At 38.7% G+C, this 18,142-nt stretch overlaps 1 protein-coding gene across 1 annotated transcript; it reads right to left on the reverse strand.

Moving 5' to 3' along the window:
• Positions 1-97: 97 nt before the first annotated feature.
• GLT8D2 (glycosyltransferase 8 domain containing 2) lies at positions 98-16,950 on the reverse strand. Its single transcript, XM_063320875.1, has 10 exons — positions 16,811-16,950; positions 14,820-14,864; positions 13,298-13,393; positions 11,931-12,099; positions 10,204-10,321; positions 8,092-8,176; positions 3,663-3,775; positions 2,789-2,955; positions 1,278-1,390; positions 98-427 (listed from the first exon to the last, which is right to left on the reverse strand). Exons 2-10 carry the CDS (start codon positions 14,836-14,838, stop codon positions 255-257), a joined length of 1,053 nt encoding a protein of 350 aa, XP_063176945.1. The 5' UTR covers positions 14,839-14,864; positions 16,811-16,950; the 3' UTR covers positions 98-254.
• Between the last annotated feature and the right edge of the window lie 1,192 nt (positions 16,951-18,142).

Raw genomic sequence — 18,142 nt, forward strand, 5'->3', positions numbered from 1 at the left:
ACATTTAATGAAAATACTTCGTTGTCAAATAAACTTGTTTCCTGACCGTAAATGAAAGTCAAGATGATCTGAACTGTTTAACTGTCATTCTGGGCTCCCTCTCCAGCCATGAGCACACAAAACTGATGGTCATTTATTCATATATTTAACAAATACTTAGTTTTCTAAAATCAGTTAATTATACAACGTGTTGCATCTCAAACTATTACATACCACAGAACATAGCGTATGGATGCATTTAAGTGGTTTCAGTATCAGCTATCAGGACGAGTTAATTTGAACTTCCCTGAAGGGTCAGGAATAAACCAGTTTTCCCAGAGATCGGTGTGAACACTGGGATAGTCCCAAGGTTTGTATCTCCCATTCCAATGAAGTAGTTTAGCTTCTTGAAGAAAATGCTCTGAGTAACGGGTATCGGGACTCCAACCTGCAGGGGCAGAGTAAAAAAAAAAAAATTAATCCAAAAAATTAATCCAGTTTTTAATAGTGGAGGACACTATGGAGTGAGGTAAACTGAGTTATTTTCTTAAGAAGTCTGATCAGTACCATTTCACCTGTTAATAGACAACTAGTTGGATGACAGAGTAGCTTTTTTTCGGCTTCATGCCTCTAATACTGCATCAGCAAAAAATCTCAGCAAGTTTCTTCTCAACACTTTTAACATCTTCGCATAGCTGGGGTTAAAAAAAAATTCCTTTTACTATTCATTTTACCGTACCAGCTAAGCCATTATCTTTTTCCCAGGATAATTCACTATTACAAGGTGAAAGGTAACTACATCCTGCAGAATGTTGAATACACAAACACTGCCAGACATCCCGTCTTCTTCTACTGTGTCTACTAAAAGAGCATCTGATTTTGTTCAGTCTCTTGCTGTATTCAGATCTTTTACATATTCTTTCCATAGTTCATGACAAAATAACTTATCTGGTCTTCAAACATGTAACTTTGTCCTTTGTATTTGGTTTTTTTTTTTTCCTTTTTTTATCCAATTTAATGACTATTAGGGTTTCAGGCTTTTTGCGGGGGTGCAATTACTTTGTTTACTTGACCTGTTAAGGTATTTTCATAATCACACCTGTGGGGAACCCCCACGTTCTGCCCTACCCTGAAAAGAGCAGGACTAATGAGTGTTGGGGGAAGCAGGGATTACAGGCTGTGCATCTCAGTTACAAAGTAACGCATTGAGGTAAAGCAACATAAGGTCCTGTACTGGAATTTTACAAACCGCTCTCTTTATTTAGTTCCAACTGTGCATGGTGGGAAGTTAAACTTACCAAGATGCCTTATGTGCCACATCGGATTAATAGCGGAATACTTTCCATGAAACACAATCAGCATTGGAGAAGTTGCCACACCACCCCCAAGGGTGCTGCTGTAGAGGTTTTCCCTGCAAAAGGAAAAAAGAAAACATTCAAAACTTCAATCAAAGAATCTTTAGTACAAAAGGCAGAAGATTAACATAAGTATTCTGGAAAAATTCAAAATCGTTTTGTACAGACCAGTTTTCAGCATACTCCTTCCTAATGCTGTTAATTGCTTGTATTTGCAACTCCGATTCCTGTTGAGGGAATCGTTGCTACCAAGCAAAATGGGAGTCAAACCCAACATGAAGCCAAATAACTCGATATACTTCATATAGCCTGCAAGGCTGACAAAGTTTACAGTAGAAAAAAAGCTGTTAACGTTAAGGAATCAAACATATTTTGGCCTGGACAACCGGTCAGCACGTGGGCAAAGCCATCCCAGCTACGGGACACTGTGCCACCTGACTGCCCAACAAGGAGGAAACCTGGGAAGTACCAAGATGCTTAGAGGCCACAGAACAAAAAAAATAAAAAATAATAACCTTCCTCCAAAACTGGGTTTCAACTGCTAAGCAATTTATTTCACTGTCATTTCAAAATCCAGCTAAAAGGAACATGAATGTGTTATGAAGGTATAAAATCAACTTCATAGATAAAATTTGCAGTAATATTAACGGACTTTTTTCAACCTCTTAAAAAGCCCAGCAATAGCTTGTCGGGATATGTTGCATAAACAGAGTAAGAGAAAGACATTTGGCTTTTCATTCATTCACATGCTTGTCATTTGTGTCTCTCCTCTGTTCCTTTCTGAAACTGACAAGTAATGGACATAGTCCAATAGCAACAAACTATTCAGTTTCAGTTTAGCCTTGCTAAATTTAAATTTAACCCTTTGCAGAGGAAGAAAGTAATGTCAAGTTTGCAAATACAGGTTAACAGTGAACTACCAAAAAAAATTAACAGTGATTGTTTTACTATGTCGTGACTTATTCACAGTCAATGCCAAAAAAATATCTTTCATGTCAAATTTTGTTCATCTATAAAAGAAGTGTTTTCTATTGGCATTTAAGAAATATGGTGTCCAAGTACAGTTTGGCTGACATTACAATAGGAGAGACCCCACACAAACAAGGAAACATTCCTCCTCCTTTAAGCCAGCCTCAGGAAGGGAAGATCGTAAGTGACTTGATCCCAAGTGAGGTTGGTCACCCAAAACAAGAACCATGTGTTCTCAGTGTCCCTCAGGATGAAGTGTGGTTTGTGATTAAACATGAGACTAAATTTTCAGATGGTCATTTCCTGGTACAAAATTGATCAGATTTAAGCAGATGGAATTTCTGGAACATGAGTTACTTCACTTGATGAGATCTCAAAGAAAGACTGCTTGGAGTTAAAAAAAACTTCTAAGAGCTTTTAAACAGAGAATAAAACTGTAAAATGAGTGTTAAAAGTGAAGTGCAAAGCTAGATTTCCACACATACTCTACATTTCTTTGCATCCACTTTTCCAATTGCTTTGTAATCCGTTGATGTTTCCATTCAGTCATGTTAGCAACAATTACTCCAGGATTAAAGGAGCAGGTGCTGGGGCTGATGCCAAGATCTCTAATTGCTTGCTTTCTGTAGTCCAGGAATCCCATGTACGTGTTCTAAGAAATAAATAAATAAATAAAAAGTAGCTTTATCACCTATAAATCTCTATAAAGGTAACAGTAAATGCATCTGTCTACCACTCACATGGAGACTAAATATGTGCTCCCAAAGCTGAGTTTCTAGAGATGGTTACCTGTCTTGATTTCTGTATGACACAAGGCTGAAAGGCAGGATACTTCCAGCTACTGAATTACTTTTTCCACAGTATCATTCCATGTGAGTTTGATAAGGCTTTTCCCTCACCACGTGTTTGCCTTTCTGTAACTCAGTCTAAATGATATAGCATCACACTTGTACAGCTCTAATGCTAGAGGGACTTACTGACAGCTCCGGGAAACTCAGCTCAGGAGTTAGCCTTTAAACCTGTTTTCCTAAGTTTTGTTCCCATTTTGACTACTACAAATCATAATATTCTTTCTCCATTATATTTTCCATTAAGTGCTCGTGATCTGCTGATAGCAAAATACCAAACAATTTAGTAGAATCCAAAGAGCAATAGAGATTTAAATTACAGAAAACAACTCTGCATAACACCATATCATTATAGAGTTACTACAAAAATTAGTTCTTAATTACATGTAAAACTATTACAAAACTACTGCAAAAATAAAAATATAATTTTCACTTCAGGGAAGACATACAAAATCACCTTACATTTGTGGGTAAATACATTTCTCATTAGAATTCCAAAATGGCATCTTACCTGCATCCCTACACTTCTAACCATTTCATGTGTAGAAGGCAGATCACAATCATCTGAAAAAGCTGCAGCATGTCCAGGAGCTAACTTAGTATCATAGAGTTCTTGGATGTCACCTGATTACAGAAAGATCAAAAGCATGAGGAACTCCGCTTCACTGCTACAGAGTTGATAAGATAACTTCTGTTCTCATACGTTACTTACAAACCTACCAGTTTTAGGGCATAGCCCAGATATTAACGAAGGCTGATTTTGTAATATGGAACAATTTTCAAATTTGAGTCCTCCGCTTGGATGTCTAAGGTCTATCTTAAGATATTATCATCAATTTTCAACACGTCCATAGTCTGGTCTGAATGTCCAAAATCAGCTACAGCAGAAGCCGACTACACCGTTAAGAAGCCTGGTTATAAAGTTCTGCATTCATAGAGCTTGCCTTTGGGATAAGGAGGGCACAGGCAATTTTTCTGAGCCTCTTCAAGTCCCACAGAAGTGCTACTTCAATCTCTTGCACAGATCATTTTTTTCCTAGTGCTACTGCATTTATACCTCCCAGTAAGATACCTGGATTCCCAGCACCGGCCAGTTGAAATGTGCCTGTCACACTTGACCATTCCCTGCTGGCTTCACAGACCACCCAACTCCTTCCTGGTGGAGGGAAATAACGTAACGCTTGGCATCTCACTCATCACCTTTAATCAGCAGGTACCCATGATGTGGCAGAAGAGTTTCAGGGCAGGTGGGAAGCACAGCGCTGCCCCAGCAATTGAATGAGTCTGCATCCAAAACCCCTACAGCTACCAGCTTTGCTGCTGGCCATGGGATGGTCACAGGAAAGATGAACTATCTTGGCAGGCCACATATGGCCCAGCAGCCTGAGGTGACTCATTAAAAGACTAGTAACTGAAAATACTCCCCATACTGCAAACAGTGGAACTACTATTTCTGAAATAAGCAGAGGTTATTTCTTTGTCTGAAGTCATCAGCTGGTTGGAAAACTTGGTTTAGGACTCATGTCCCACCAAGAAATAGAATTTGAATCAATAGGACACTTAATTGTTGAAGATCAACATGCCTTGCCAAGTATTTTCTCCTGATTCTAAATAGCTTCTGCTTTTCAAGAGAAAAGCAGAAAAATTAAAAAAAAAAAAAAACACCACCAAAAAAAACCAACCCAAAAAAAACCAAACAAACCAAAAAAAAACCAAACCAAACCATTCTGGGCTGACACTCCAAATTCAGTATGTTTCATTTTTACTGCTTTGCAGAAAGCAAGGACAAACAAATAAACGATCCCAAAGTTAAACACAGAAAACCCCATTCACTCCTTATGCTCTAAGAAGCCTCACTCACTCCCGTTGCAGAGACAATCTGACAGAGAGCACAGTCTCACATTACAGCTGAGACATGGGGAGCAGCTGCCAGAAAAGGCTTCCTCCCTCCACCACACTCCCACATGTCCATCTTTATTCCCTTCTTCTGGGCGCTATCGTTGCATGGCCCAAGGGTGAGCAAGATAGTCTGGCTGAAGCAAAGGAAAAAAAATTTTTAAAAAGGTTGGTTTTTCGTTATTTTTTTGTACCACTAGTCTTCTGCCAGGTCAACCAGCTGAATCAGCTTATTCTGCAGCTGCAGAACTGTAGATATGACACAAGTAACAAGAGCTGCCTGAGGACAGGAGAGGCCACTTCCATCAGCAGCAGCCTACCATGAGCTGTAACGTGAAACTGCACCTATACCCTGCGGCTCCAGAAACACGATCATCTGACATAAACTGACACCCCTAATGAAAGAGAAAGCCCTACCTCCTCTCTTCTCCTAGCCACGCTGCCTTGAGTCCTACCAGGGAACTAATTTAGGCTGAAAGTAATCACATTTCACAGAATCGTTGGAAGGGACCTTATGAGGTCATCTAGTCCAACCCCCCTGCTAAAGCTGGTTCATCTAAGGCAAGGTGCACAGGATTGCATCCAGGCGGGTTTTGAATATCTCCAGAGATGACTCTACAACCTCTCTGGGCAGCCTGCTCCAGTGCTCTGTCACCCTCAAAGTAAAGTAGTTTCTCCTCATGTTGAGATGGAATTTCCGGTGTTCCAGTTTGTGCCCGTTGCCCCTTGTCCTGTCGCTGGGCACCACTGAAAAGAGTCTGGCCCCGTCCTCTCGACACCCGCCCTTTAGATATTTATAAGCATTGGTGACTTTCCCTCTCAGTCTTCTCCTCTCCAGGCTGAACAGACCCAGGTGTCTCAGCCTTTCCCCGTCAGAGAGATGCTCCAGTCCCCTGATCATCTTCATACCCTCTGCTGGACTCTCTCCAGTAGTTCCTTGTCTGGTGAACACCTGCACAGGTGCAAGGAGGAGGGATGCAGGGGAAGTGGTGGGCCCAGCTTAAAGTGCTCGTGAAACTGGAGTGTAAATGAAGACTTTAAGAATCTTTCAAAGAGTTAAATATTGCTGTTGCCTCTTGATGACAGACAGAACAACAAAACCAAGAAGCAGAGACGACTGGAAACACACATGTTGAAGAAACTGTGATACGAAGTCTATTGCAAATTAAAATGAGACAGGCAAAGCAGATGAATCATATTTTATAAAGCAGCTAATAGTGGCCCCTTTAAGTGCGGATGTTCTGAAATCTGCCACTAAAGAGACAAAACTATAAAAAGATGCAGAGAAGCAGTGGAGAATAAAATTATACTTTTGTCATATGTAAATTCACTGATCTTAATGTTTTACAGCAAACATTAACCTAGACCAAAGAATTTATTATAGTTATACTCAGTCCTTTCCAAAGGAAATTTTCATAGGAACATTCCTTTAACGTTTAAGAAGGACAGGTAAAAAGGTTTTGTTGTCCCCGCGTACTGGGCCTGCTGTCGTGGTTTGGGATGGGCTGGCCACTAAAACAAGCGACAGATGCTCTCCCCAGTAGGGGACACTATGTTTCCTGTATATCTGTCAAGAAAGTAATAATCACAGTATCTGGAAAATACTGTAGGCCAGATACTGCAGTGGCATGCAAGACTTCCCTCTACTGTGTTTTCTACTTTCAATTTAATCTCTCTCTCTGATGCCTGTAAAATTACCGAAAAGAAAATTGGTTCTGTTTTACCTCAAACCAGGACACCTGGCAAGGATAGGGTTAATTTTCTTCATAGCAGCTCATATGGTGCTGGGATTTAGATTTTTGACCAACACGGTACTGATAACACACTAATGTTCTAGCTTTTACTGAACAGTGTTTGCACAGTATCAAGGCCTTCTGTTTCTCACTTGCCCCCCCACCCAGTGACTAGGTCAGGGGGTGCGCAATAGGCTGGAAGGGGACACAACCGGGCAGATGACCCAAAATGACCAAAGAGATACTCCATAGCACATAATGTCATGCTCAGCAATAAAATGGGAAAGAGTGGGCTTGGGGTGGGGTGGGTGGTTAGCCAGCTTTTACTGGGGAACTGGCTGGGCATCAGTCTACCCACTGGAAGTGGTGAGTTGCCTTTACATCACTTGTTTTGTTTTCTTCTCTCTTCTTCCACTTATCCTTCACTTATTAAAAATTTATTTGTTTGTTTATTTTATCTTGGTCCTCAAGTTTTCTTGCTTTTATTCTTTCTTTCCTCCTTCCCCCATTCCCACTGGGAGCGGGGATCTGGGGGAAGTGAGAGAGTGGCTGTGTGGTGCTGAGCTGCCCACCACCGTTAAACCACAACACTCTGATTAAAAAATGTTATAAAACAACAGCAAGACAATATGATAAAACATGGGAGGACAACAACTCTACAGAGACGAAAAATATACTGGAAAACAGACAAGAAAAAAATGATAAATTAATCTTTAAAAAAACAGTAGTTCCTCTAATTAGATTGCTTTGTATGAAAAAAATTTTTTTTTTCAGGATTTGAATGTCTTCTAACTGCTCCCATTTGTCTAGGAACTCTGAAATCTTTGATCATGATTCTGCAAATTGCGATGGATTCTGAGCTGAAGATGCTCCAAATCCTATTCTGAGTGTTTGGAATTTTAACCCTCTCATTTGAGTAAATTCCTCTTGCTCTCAAGAACAGCAATTCTGGATAAGGAACTAGTAGCATTTGGGGGAATTCGAATACTAGCAGGAAATGCATGTCACGTACTTAACAATAAATATTGCAGTATCTAAGTGAAATCCATCATATCTTTCAGCAATTGACCAGATTCAATTAAAATTAAACACATACATACAATTTTGATCAAAATCCACTACTCAAAAAATATAGGAAGTTCTTCTTCAGACATTCCTTTAAACAAACAGATTATTTGTAGTTTTCCTGAGTGCAACGTTCCTAGCAGCTGCCTCAGTTTCTATCATATCTCATATTTCCAAACGACTGTAAAAGCTGCAATAACTTTTATTTTAGTTCTGCTAGAAATGGCTTTTTGGATGACAACTTACCTTGAACAATGATATCATCATCCAAATATATTACTTTCTCATGTTTCTGGATAAGTAGAGGGAGATAAAACCGAACGAAGTTCAGCTATTAAACAGAAAAAAAAAGGTAAAGACTAAATGGTAAAGCTGTTTAATGTAGTAGTCTCACGCTTCTGTCTCTATTAACAATCAGTTTTAATTTCTCTCTTCATTGAGCACTCGCCAGCAATCATTTGCTTCCTCCCTCCAGCTTTACTAGTATCTTTACTAGTATCCTGAATCCATTATTATTATTATTTATCCCTATTTAATTTACTATGGCCCCAACCAAACAGCCCAAAACAGTTGCTTCTTCCCAGAATCACAGAATCATTTCTGTTGGAAGGAGCCTTTTGAGACCATCTTGTCCAACCCCTCTTCTCAAGCAGGCTCCATTCAAGCAAGCTGCCAGGGACCATGCCCAAATGGGTTTTGAATATCTCCACAGATGAAAACTCAACAGCCACTTTGGGCAACCTGCTCCAGTGTTTGACCACCTTCACTCTTCTGCTCAGAGGAAATTTCACATATTTTAATTTGTGCCTGTTGCCTCTTGTCTCTCCCCTTGGGTATTTCTACGCATTGATAAGATCCTCCTGAGCCTTCTCTTCTCCAGGCTGAAGAGCCTCAGCTCTCCCAGCTTCTGCTCATATAAAACATACTCCAGTCCCTTAATCATCTTTGCAGGCCTGCGCTGGACTCACCCCATAAGTCCATATCTTTCTTGTACTGGGGAGCTCAGAACTAGACACAGTACTCCTGATGCAGCCTCACCAGTGCTGAGTAAGGAGGAACGATCACCTTCCTGGACTTGCTGGCAGTGCTCTTCCTAATGCATTTTTTATAGCATACATCATAAAAAACACTTCAAATTTAATAGTGCCATCATTCCACTCTATAGAAATGGTTTGACTGGTGGCACAGACATGGGATAACAACTTCTACAATAGCAACGAAGAACCCAGCAGAGGGAAAGGGGACTGCGAACGTAAGAACAACCATACTGATGCAGACCGTTTTACCCAGCACCTGCCTTCAGAGTGGTCCTAAGCAGATACTCAGTGAAAAATAAGAGAGCAAGCATACAGAAAAGTTGCTCCAAGTATATTCTCCTAGTTCTCAGCTATTTCCAGCTCAAGGGATTTTCTGAACCAGAAATGATCTGTCTAAATATAAACTTCAGTCCTCACTGAATCCCTGTAAATTTACATTCACAAGACCTTTCGGTGAGGAATTCTAGAAGTTTAGTACCCATTGCATGAAAAATGTGCAATGTTTCTTGTTTGTTCTGACTGTGATTCCTACTAATTTAATCTAATGGCCATTAGCTCTTGCATTGGAAGCGATAGTGAGCAACCATCCCCCATCCAGTCCTCCGTGCCACTCAGTTCTGTAGACCTCTACTATTTTCTCACTAAAAGCCACATTTCCAGGCTATACAGTTTTAACCCACTGATTCCTTGCATTAAATCTTTTCCATGTATTAGAAATGTCAAAGGCTCAGAGAAGGGCAGCAAGAATAAACATTCTGAACAGACCTGAACATCTTCTGGTGGTGCTACATCTTTTTTCAGATAAGGGGACAAAGATTGCACACAGCGTTTAGGATGAGGGAAAACTATGGATTCATATTGTGGCATAATGATGTTCTCTATTTTGATCCTTACTCCTTTCCTAATTATTTCTAGCATCTGATTTGCCTTTTCTGACAGCTAGTAATATTTAGGTTAGTCATTAGCCTCTGAATTAACCCTGGACATGAGCAGAATGCAGCCAACTCAGCATCATGGAGGCACAAAGAACACTATTAGATCTTCCTCCAACAAACACTGAATATATTCTTAAAGATATGACACATTCAAATTACCAAGTTTATGCCACCAAATAATGGGGTCCCAGCAAGACAGACAAATTGCAAGGAGCTTCTTACAATACATTTTTTCCTTCTGGAGTGTGGGCATAGTGTTTGGACCTGATGTGGCTTCTCTGTCTTACACTCCTCTTGTGTAATTGAACAGCGATCTAGGACATTTTAAAGCCTGTAATAAGCGTTAAAACCCCTGAAAATTTGTTATGTGGTGTTCATTTACTCACAGGCTGCAGTAGCTCAGGACGCGATGCATCTTGTCTGATTTTTCCTTTTAGTACCATAGGGTTGAATTCCACAACCTTAAATTTTATTTCTTTCAGTTTAGAATTTTCAATCCATTTTCTGTGATAAAAAAGAAGTGATAAAAGAAATATTGAGCGTGTGGCAAGTACCTCCAGTATTAAATTCACAGACTCATAGCAGAATAAGAGACCTTTGAAAGCTCCTCAATATATTCTATCCCAAGACAAAATCACTTATGTCTACAGCTATTGCATACAGACATTTAACCTGTTCTTAAAAAAAACCCAAACCAACAAACAAAACAAAAACAACACCCAGAAAACCCAACCAACTGCCAAAAACTGAGACTCCACATATTGCCCAAACAACCCATCTTTCACCATCACTAGCATTAAATGTTATTTTTCTAGCTTTCTTACTGCATTTAAAGACCATTTTTTCTTATCCTGTCTACTGTGCTTTTAAAGCAGAGGTTAGTTTTCACCCTTTTAAAGTTTTACATCCTTCAGGATGACTGCCACATCACCTCCAAACTATATTTTCTTTAGACTAAACTAATTCTTTCATTATTTTGTCAGGCTTCTTGACACCATTGCTTATTTTCTCCTCTGACCTCTCTTCTAAATCCTTCCTGAAGACACCTAGAACTAAACACTACACTTTTTCTGATGTCTTAATAATGTCTGCAAGATCAGAAAAAGGTTTCCTCACATCTCCTGTGGTCGTATATGTCAACATGTGCATCCACTACGATGCATGCCTTTTTCTTTTTTAATCAGTGTGGTCAGTTATCAGTCATAATTCTGTAGTTTTCCAAATGAGTGCTACCAAACTCTTGCTTCACCCTGAACCAACAGAATCATCTATTCCCACCTATATTACCTTGTCATTGCTTCTACTGAATTTCATCACATTTCACAGTTCATTTTTTCAATTCACCATGATTAGTTTGTTTTCAGCTCTTGTCTTCATGATATCTGCTGTCTCTTTTCCAGCTTCATGCCATCTGCAGGTTCATAAAGAACATTCTCTAATCTATTATCTAGGTTACTGATGAACTGGATGAGAAAACCTCCCTGTGGAACTCCACTCATTACATCCTTTCACTTTGACACAAATTGAGAGTACACAGGCTACAGAAGTGTAGTAGCCAGAGGTGAGAACAGCTAAGAAATCTGCTTTGATTTTGATTCACACTTCCCTCCTCGTTTAGACAATGTTTGCAAATTTTAACACCCAAACGTGCTTTCATTACAAGCTTCTTCAGGCCTCTATTTATAACCTTTAATACACCCTCTTAGCTGTAATTAGCTTTAAACAGCAAGTTTTTCTGCTCTGAAGCTTAAGACACGGTGACAGATGACAGGTAAGTGCAGCATCATAAAGTGGGACTGTGACAAGTAAGCACGTATATACTTACCTTACTGCAGACCCTTCTGCAGACAATCTACAAAAGGCAGAGAGCACAGGTGTGGGCATAGCCTGGCTATTTCACACCGCTTTACACTAGTCAGTACCTTGCATGGGGCAAAATGCTCTTTTCCTGCACATAGAGAATCCTGGGAATTGCTTAGTACAAGTACTAGTACTACTTAAATAAAGGGGAGAAGCATTTCCCTGAAAAGTCCTCCGAAGTCTATGCCCATGATAAGGAGAGCAACAACCTGGTCCTAACTACAGCATGAAACAAAGTAAGGCTGGTACATACCGAATATGTGGGATGGTAGTCTTCAGCCCAACTATGTAGAACAAAACATTAGCCTCTGTATTGCTGTAGATGCTACTGATTGCTGCTACAGTTGCACCCATTCTGCCCGCAGCAGCGCAGATTACGACTGGGATTTCTTCTTCCATTTCCTCAGGACTCTCCAAATCAACTATAAGAAACAGAAATAGGCATTATAATAGAAAATTAAGCACATTTTAGTATCAGATCTGTGTCATAGGAATGAGTATGTAGTTCCATAAGCAGTGGAATCATATCACAATCACCCCATTTCCTTACCACATCCTATACACATCCACATCTGGCAAGGCACACAGCATGAGCTGTCGCTAATCCAGAACTAAATTCAGGTTGACTGGACTGTTGGATGCCTCCAAACAGAATATATAATGGAGCTCTCGGCAACTTCTACTCAGCAGGGGCACAAGTCAGCCTGTCCTCCACCTAGCTGCTTATTCACATGAAGCCTAAAGAAGTTTGAATACCTTTGAGACTTCTACTTCTCAGTTATATTTAGTACAAATTGAACAATAGGTTCCAAAATTATCAAAGGAAGGAGGTAAGTGGAAGAGCTGGTGCAATTGCACGAGCTTCACTTCTTTGGGAAGCAGGCTAGAAAGGAAGAGTGCAAAATTTTGTATCATCAGGAAGTAAATGATAAAAGGAAAAAAAAAATCTAAACAATACTGAATCAGTTCATGTTACTGCTAAGAAAGATTTTTACCCCTAGCACTGATTAATTTACAGAATTTATATGGATATATTTATACTGGTTAAAACATAAGCATGAAACTCATAAGAACCCTAACAAAAATATACTCAAAAAATACGGTTTATACCAAGACAGAGTCTGTTTATCTTGGGAACAGCGAATAAGCTGTTAGTATAAACATTTAATACCAGTCCAACCATATCAACCCTAGTGGGTTTCTGTCACTACAAAAAATCCAGCAAAAACTTCTGCTGTAAATTATGTCAAGATTTGATGATCTGTCTGAAATGAATAGGTAGGCCAAGAACATTCCGAAAGGGGCAAGTCGTGACTAAAGTTTATTATCAGTTGAGAACTACAGTACTGTTCAGCACAAATACGAATATACTCCAGCTTCCATCTACATCGGTGACATCTGGATAAAAATTTGAATTAGAATGATGATTCTTAGCCATTACTATTGATCTCCTGCTATTTTATTCAAGTAATTCAGAAGCAAAAAATTCCACATCCCAGACCATATGCAACCGCTCCTGCAGGGCAAACAGGATTCAGTAAGACAAAAAGCACTATTCAAATCAAGAGATAAGGAATATAAACGAAGAACATACATGAAACAGAAGTACAAGTCATTTACCTGTTTCATTCTTTAATGCAGATGGCATTTGGTGAACTTTGTTATACAGAATGGCGCACACAGTTAACACAAGAAGTAACAGTAAGATCTGGTTAACTGAAACAAAAAGGAGAATTTGTTAACAATCAGCCTAATAGCTAATTCCTAGGTATCCTTTTTTAAAAAAATGCAATTTGCAACCAGTACATGCCATAACCTGTATTTGCTCTGCTTATCAAATTCTCCTTTCTCTTGTTATTTGATCAAGCTAAAAATTTTATGTTAAAAACTCAATAGTATCTCTCCCCTGTTACAATAATTTCCACCTACCTGATTTTCATGGATAATTTGCCCACTCAATCATTAAGCTCCCAATATATATGGATTATCCATAATAGGGAATTCACATGTTTCTGAATTTTATCAGGAGCCTGGAATGTTCTCATCTTGGATAGTTTGTTATGTGTTTGTCATCACAGGACTTCACAAGTCAATTATTTTTACCTAGCACTTTCCTTCTCTCACGCTTCCCTGATAAAACTTCAAATACAGAAGAATTTTTTTATTATTATTTCAATGTTCAGATCTTCAATGTGTATTTGAGCAAAACTCTAAATGTACTAGAGAAACAAACCCAGCACGCTACTGAAACCAGAAATGTTCCAAAATATTTGAAAATACATAAACATTTTGATACAATTACTTTAATTAGTAAAACCAAAAATAAAGCATGCAACAGCAAAGTCCTTACTGTATATTGTGATTTGCAGTTCCTACCAGACTGTCTTGTACAAGCTTAAGTTATTCAACGTAAACCAAGCAGGAGCAGCTACCAGGACAGTTCAATGAGTACAGTATCAACAGCGACACTGATGACTGGATTTCTTTGTATCAGACTACTTTGTTACTTTTGCATCACCATATAAGTTATTCAAGGTGCACAAAAGCGCAAAGGGAACAAAGTTTTGAACTATTTCAATCAAAAGGGACAACTGGCCAAAACTGGGCATGAGAATAAATTGAAATTAGTAAAAAGATATCACCGAACCTGCGCTAATTTAAACCAGCTGAGGAAATAAACCATTGACTTCAAAGAAATTTTGGGTGCCTAATTGAAGGCACACGCCAGTCCATTTTCAGTCACTGACCCTGACCGCTGATGAGAACCCAAATTTCTTGGGGGCACACCTCAATTGAGAGTACGAAGAGCATTAATGTGCAGAGTTCTGTAAAAAATCCAGGTTCAGTGCTCCAGGCACAACCCTCACGAAACCAGCAGCTACCTACAGTCTTCATGGGAAATTCCAGACCCCCTAGTCTGATGCAGTAAAGTAGTGAGTAATTTTAAATTATTGGTATTTATGGCCATACTTATCTGACTTAGTTAACAGAAAAATGCTTATTTGTATACTTAAGCATAATTTAGCAAAACTAAAACTATAAATTTGCATGTAACTGTGACAACAGTTGCAGCACAAATTACCTTTGACATTTCTGCTTTCTTTTAAAAATATATATTTCAAATATTTTTAATTTTTCTTACTTTTCTTTAGAAGAGCCATGTGTCCTGTTGGATGAGAACTGTGATCTGTGGTAAAATAAAAATAAAAAAATAATTAAAAAAAAAAAAAGGACAGAGAGAAATCATTAATACCAGCAGTGAATACTAGTTAGTTATGTCAGGGACAAGATTTTGCATCATCAAATTTTACTGTTGACCTGGTAAAACTGAACTCTATCTTTGTAAATAACTTTTTGGGAACAAGTAACTAATATTCTGGGATAGAACTATTACATACTTTAATTTAAGCTACTAATAGGTTGAACAGCATTTTAATAAATTCCATCCAATCACCTATATTAGTAATAACTAAGATTTTTTAACACATTTTAAAATAATCTGCAAATAAGTATTAAAACACTCAGTGATGCAATTTGTAAATACATTTACATTTATCTCTCTTCTCATCGAAACCATAATTACAATCACAAATAGTAATCTCTTGCTGCAGTTATGTTCCTGAGCACATGGGAATCTTATAATGGAGCAGTGTCTTTCAGACTCTCCGAAAATTTGAAAGCAATAGTGAAAATACTTCCTAACAGCAGTATCCTTCCACTAACCGTAAGGCGGAAGTCTGTGCAATGTGGCTTGTATTTAAGCACATTATTTGTGATGCTGAAGAAAATGAGCTAGCATTCCCTAAAATTGTACTTCTAAAGCAGAAGCAAGAGTGGACATGACTTTATGTTTGAGAAGACAGAACATAATCCCTAAAATGCAGGATTATGGGAAATACAACATTCACTTGAATTCTGGACCCAAACCTACTGTTTATGGCAAAAAAAAACCCCAACATCCCCAACAAAAAAAACAACAGTAAAAGACTGCACCAGAAGTTGAGGTGTGTGTGTGGTGTGTGTGCAGCTAACCTTTACACTATGGTAGCTGTATATAAGGACAGAAACCAGGTTTTCCTGTTTCCATACATACAGATATGGACACATTACAGCATATATAAGGATATATGATGGTTTCTATGCACACATAAAAATGAAGATTGTTCTGACTCCTTGAGAAGACAGACGGAACAGCAAGAATTCTTGAAACCTGAGTCACAAAACTAAACGCCTCTCATTGGTTAATGCTCAAGTTCAGGCGGCATCCTAAATCAGTCTCTACTTCGACTAACAAGTTAAATGACAAGAAACATATTTTAAAAGTTAAGATATGGCTTTGTTTACAAACCACTTATATTCGCGTGTATTTAGGTCACAAAGGATGACTAAATCATAGTGAGAGAGGGTATTTCTGAAAGTCCTTTTGCATCTGCAGTACTTGTCTACATTCCGACAGTCCACTCTCTTCATGTGGCATTAATTTACACAGAGAGGAAATCAAGCTTATCGGTTGAAAAAAAAAAAACACTGCTGAAAAGCCCTTCTCTCACGCATTACACACAAGTATTGTCTTCTTATCCACTTAAAAAATTTACTCATTTAGGTAAGCAAAGAGACAACAGAACCCCCTACACTCTCGGAGTAACTTTCTAACCCCACTTTAGCTAATCACAATCTTGCCCTGATTTCCATAGAGCTGACTGCTATCTTTTAATTAACATTTGTAATGCTAGTCATAAACAATATGAATGATCACTGCAAGATGAAAGTTGGATAGACACAGCTTCATGGTATCTTCAGAAATGATTAAATCAACATAAACTGAAGCATGTTTTAAACTTTAAAATACAAACTCAGACAGACTCTCATACAAGTCTGAGTTCCAAAACTACAGCATTCCTAAGCCTCAGAAACTCAGACTGATTACCCACCGATTTTTAAGGAAAAAGAGGAATACTTGTTCCCCTGCAAATATTAACTCAGTTTTTCCTGACTGTAGACATTAGTTCCTGGAACCTGGCAGTCCCTAACTCAGTTGCCAAATACTGTAACAAAATGAGGGGCTACAGAAGGGAAAGCTCAGAAACAGTGACATTACTGCTCAGATATTTCCTGCTTAATTAGTCTTTTTACCTCTTCAAAGCAGCACAGTATTCGGGACTCCTCTCTCCTGAAGAGCTGTAGAGCTATTTACTTGGATCCTAGATAGCCCACAGCTGTAAGCACTCTTGCCAAAGCTTCCTTGACCATCATCCTCCTTTGAAGTCCCCCACGCAAGGGCCTTACAGGGCACAGTAACAGTTTTAAGATTCAATTCCTTTTTCAAACTCTTCAAAGTTTACTTTGGAGTTGTGCTGGTTTTCTTTCCTTTCTCTGCTGCTGAGGAATAGCACTGGGTCCAGACGCCGCACTGAAGGAATGAGAGCCCATAAACCACTTCCAGATGTGCAGAACGATGATGCAGCCCCAGATCTGGCAAACTTGCCTCAGAGCTTCAGCTAGCAGATTGCAAACAAATCCCATAAGACAAAAAGTCTTAAGGGGGTGGGGGAAAGAGAAGGAAACAAACCCTTCCAGAAGTTACTTCAACAGTCTAGTTGCAGGTTAGGTTTGTAGTCATTATTTATGGTAAATGTGAACAGATAACTAGTGTGCAAGAGCCAAATAACATGATGCCAAAGTCAAATTGAAAGCCAAAGTTTTCCCAGTGTCCGTTTGCAGAGCTTTTCCAAGTCGAAAGCCAAGGGAAACTTGCAAAATTCAACGCTGAACATGCATTTTAACTTGAATCTTGTCATTTAGCAGTTAAGAGAAGTTTAACTTTGAGCAGTTAAGAGAATCTGAATCCACACGTTTACTTTGGATTTAAAGGGACCTTACCTCAAGGTAACTAGCACGTGTTGATACTCTGCCTCCTGAGCTAATGCTTTTGCAGTTTTATTTCTATGATGTCACTTCTTTTATTCAAATTCTCACCCCCCCTTCTAGGAGCCTCCTTTCTATATGATGAAACACTGTTTTGTTATGAGACTTTCATGAGTACTGAAAGGAATACTAATAATGATAACCTTCAATTCTAAACTATTTTTCATATTTTTGTCATGAGACAGTAAAAATTTATGACAGATATTCAGTAAAGGTTTTAAAAAACATAAATTGTTTTGAATGAAGATTATTGCTCCATTTACAGGAAATAAAAATGTGGCTTTTCAACTGTATGTCTCAAACACGACAGGACTGTCTTATGTGCGTCTGATTTTGTACAGAAATCCACCTCTTGCAGAGCTGCTTGAAGGAAGAATAAATAAAGACTTACACGTACAGCTATGTGCTTCATTTAGATGGCCACAACTATCGCTACTTTTTCTGTACTACATTATTTTTTTAAGCTGTATTAAGCTCATGTTCATTAAAATCCACACGTTTCGTTTGTCTCCCTTCCATCTCCATGTGCATCCTGAACAG

The sequence above is a fragment of the Chroicocephalus ridibundus genome, chromosome 1 (genome assembly GCF_963924245.1).
Source record: "Chroicocephalus ridibundus chromosome 1, bChrRid1.1, whole genome shotgun sequence".
In the NCBI taxonomy this organism is placed as follows: domain Eukaryota; kingdom Metazoa; phylum Chordata; class Aves; order Charadriiformes; family Laridae; genus Chroicocephalus; species Chroicocephalus ridibundus.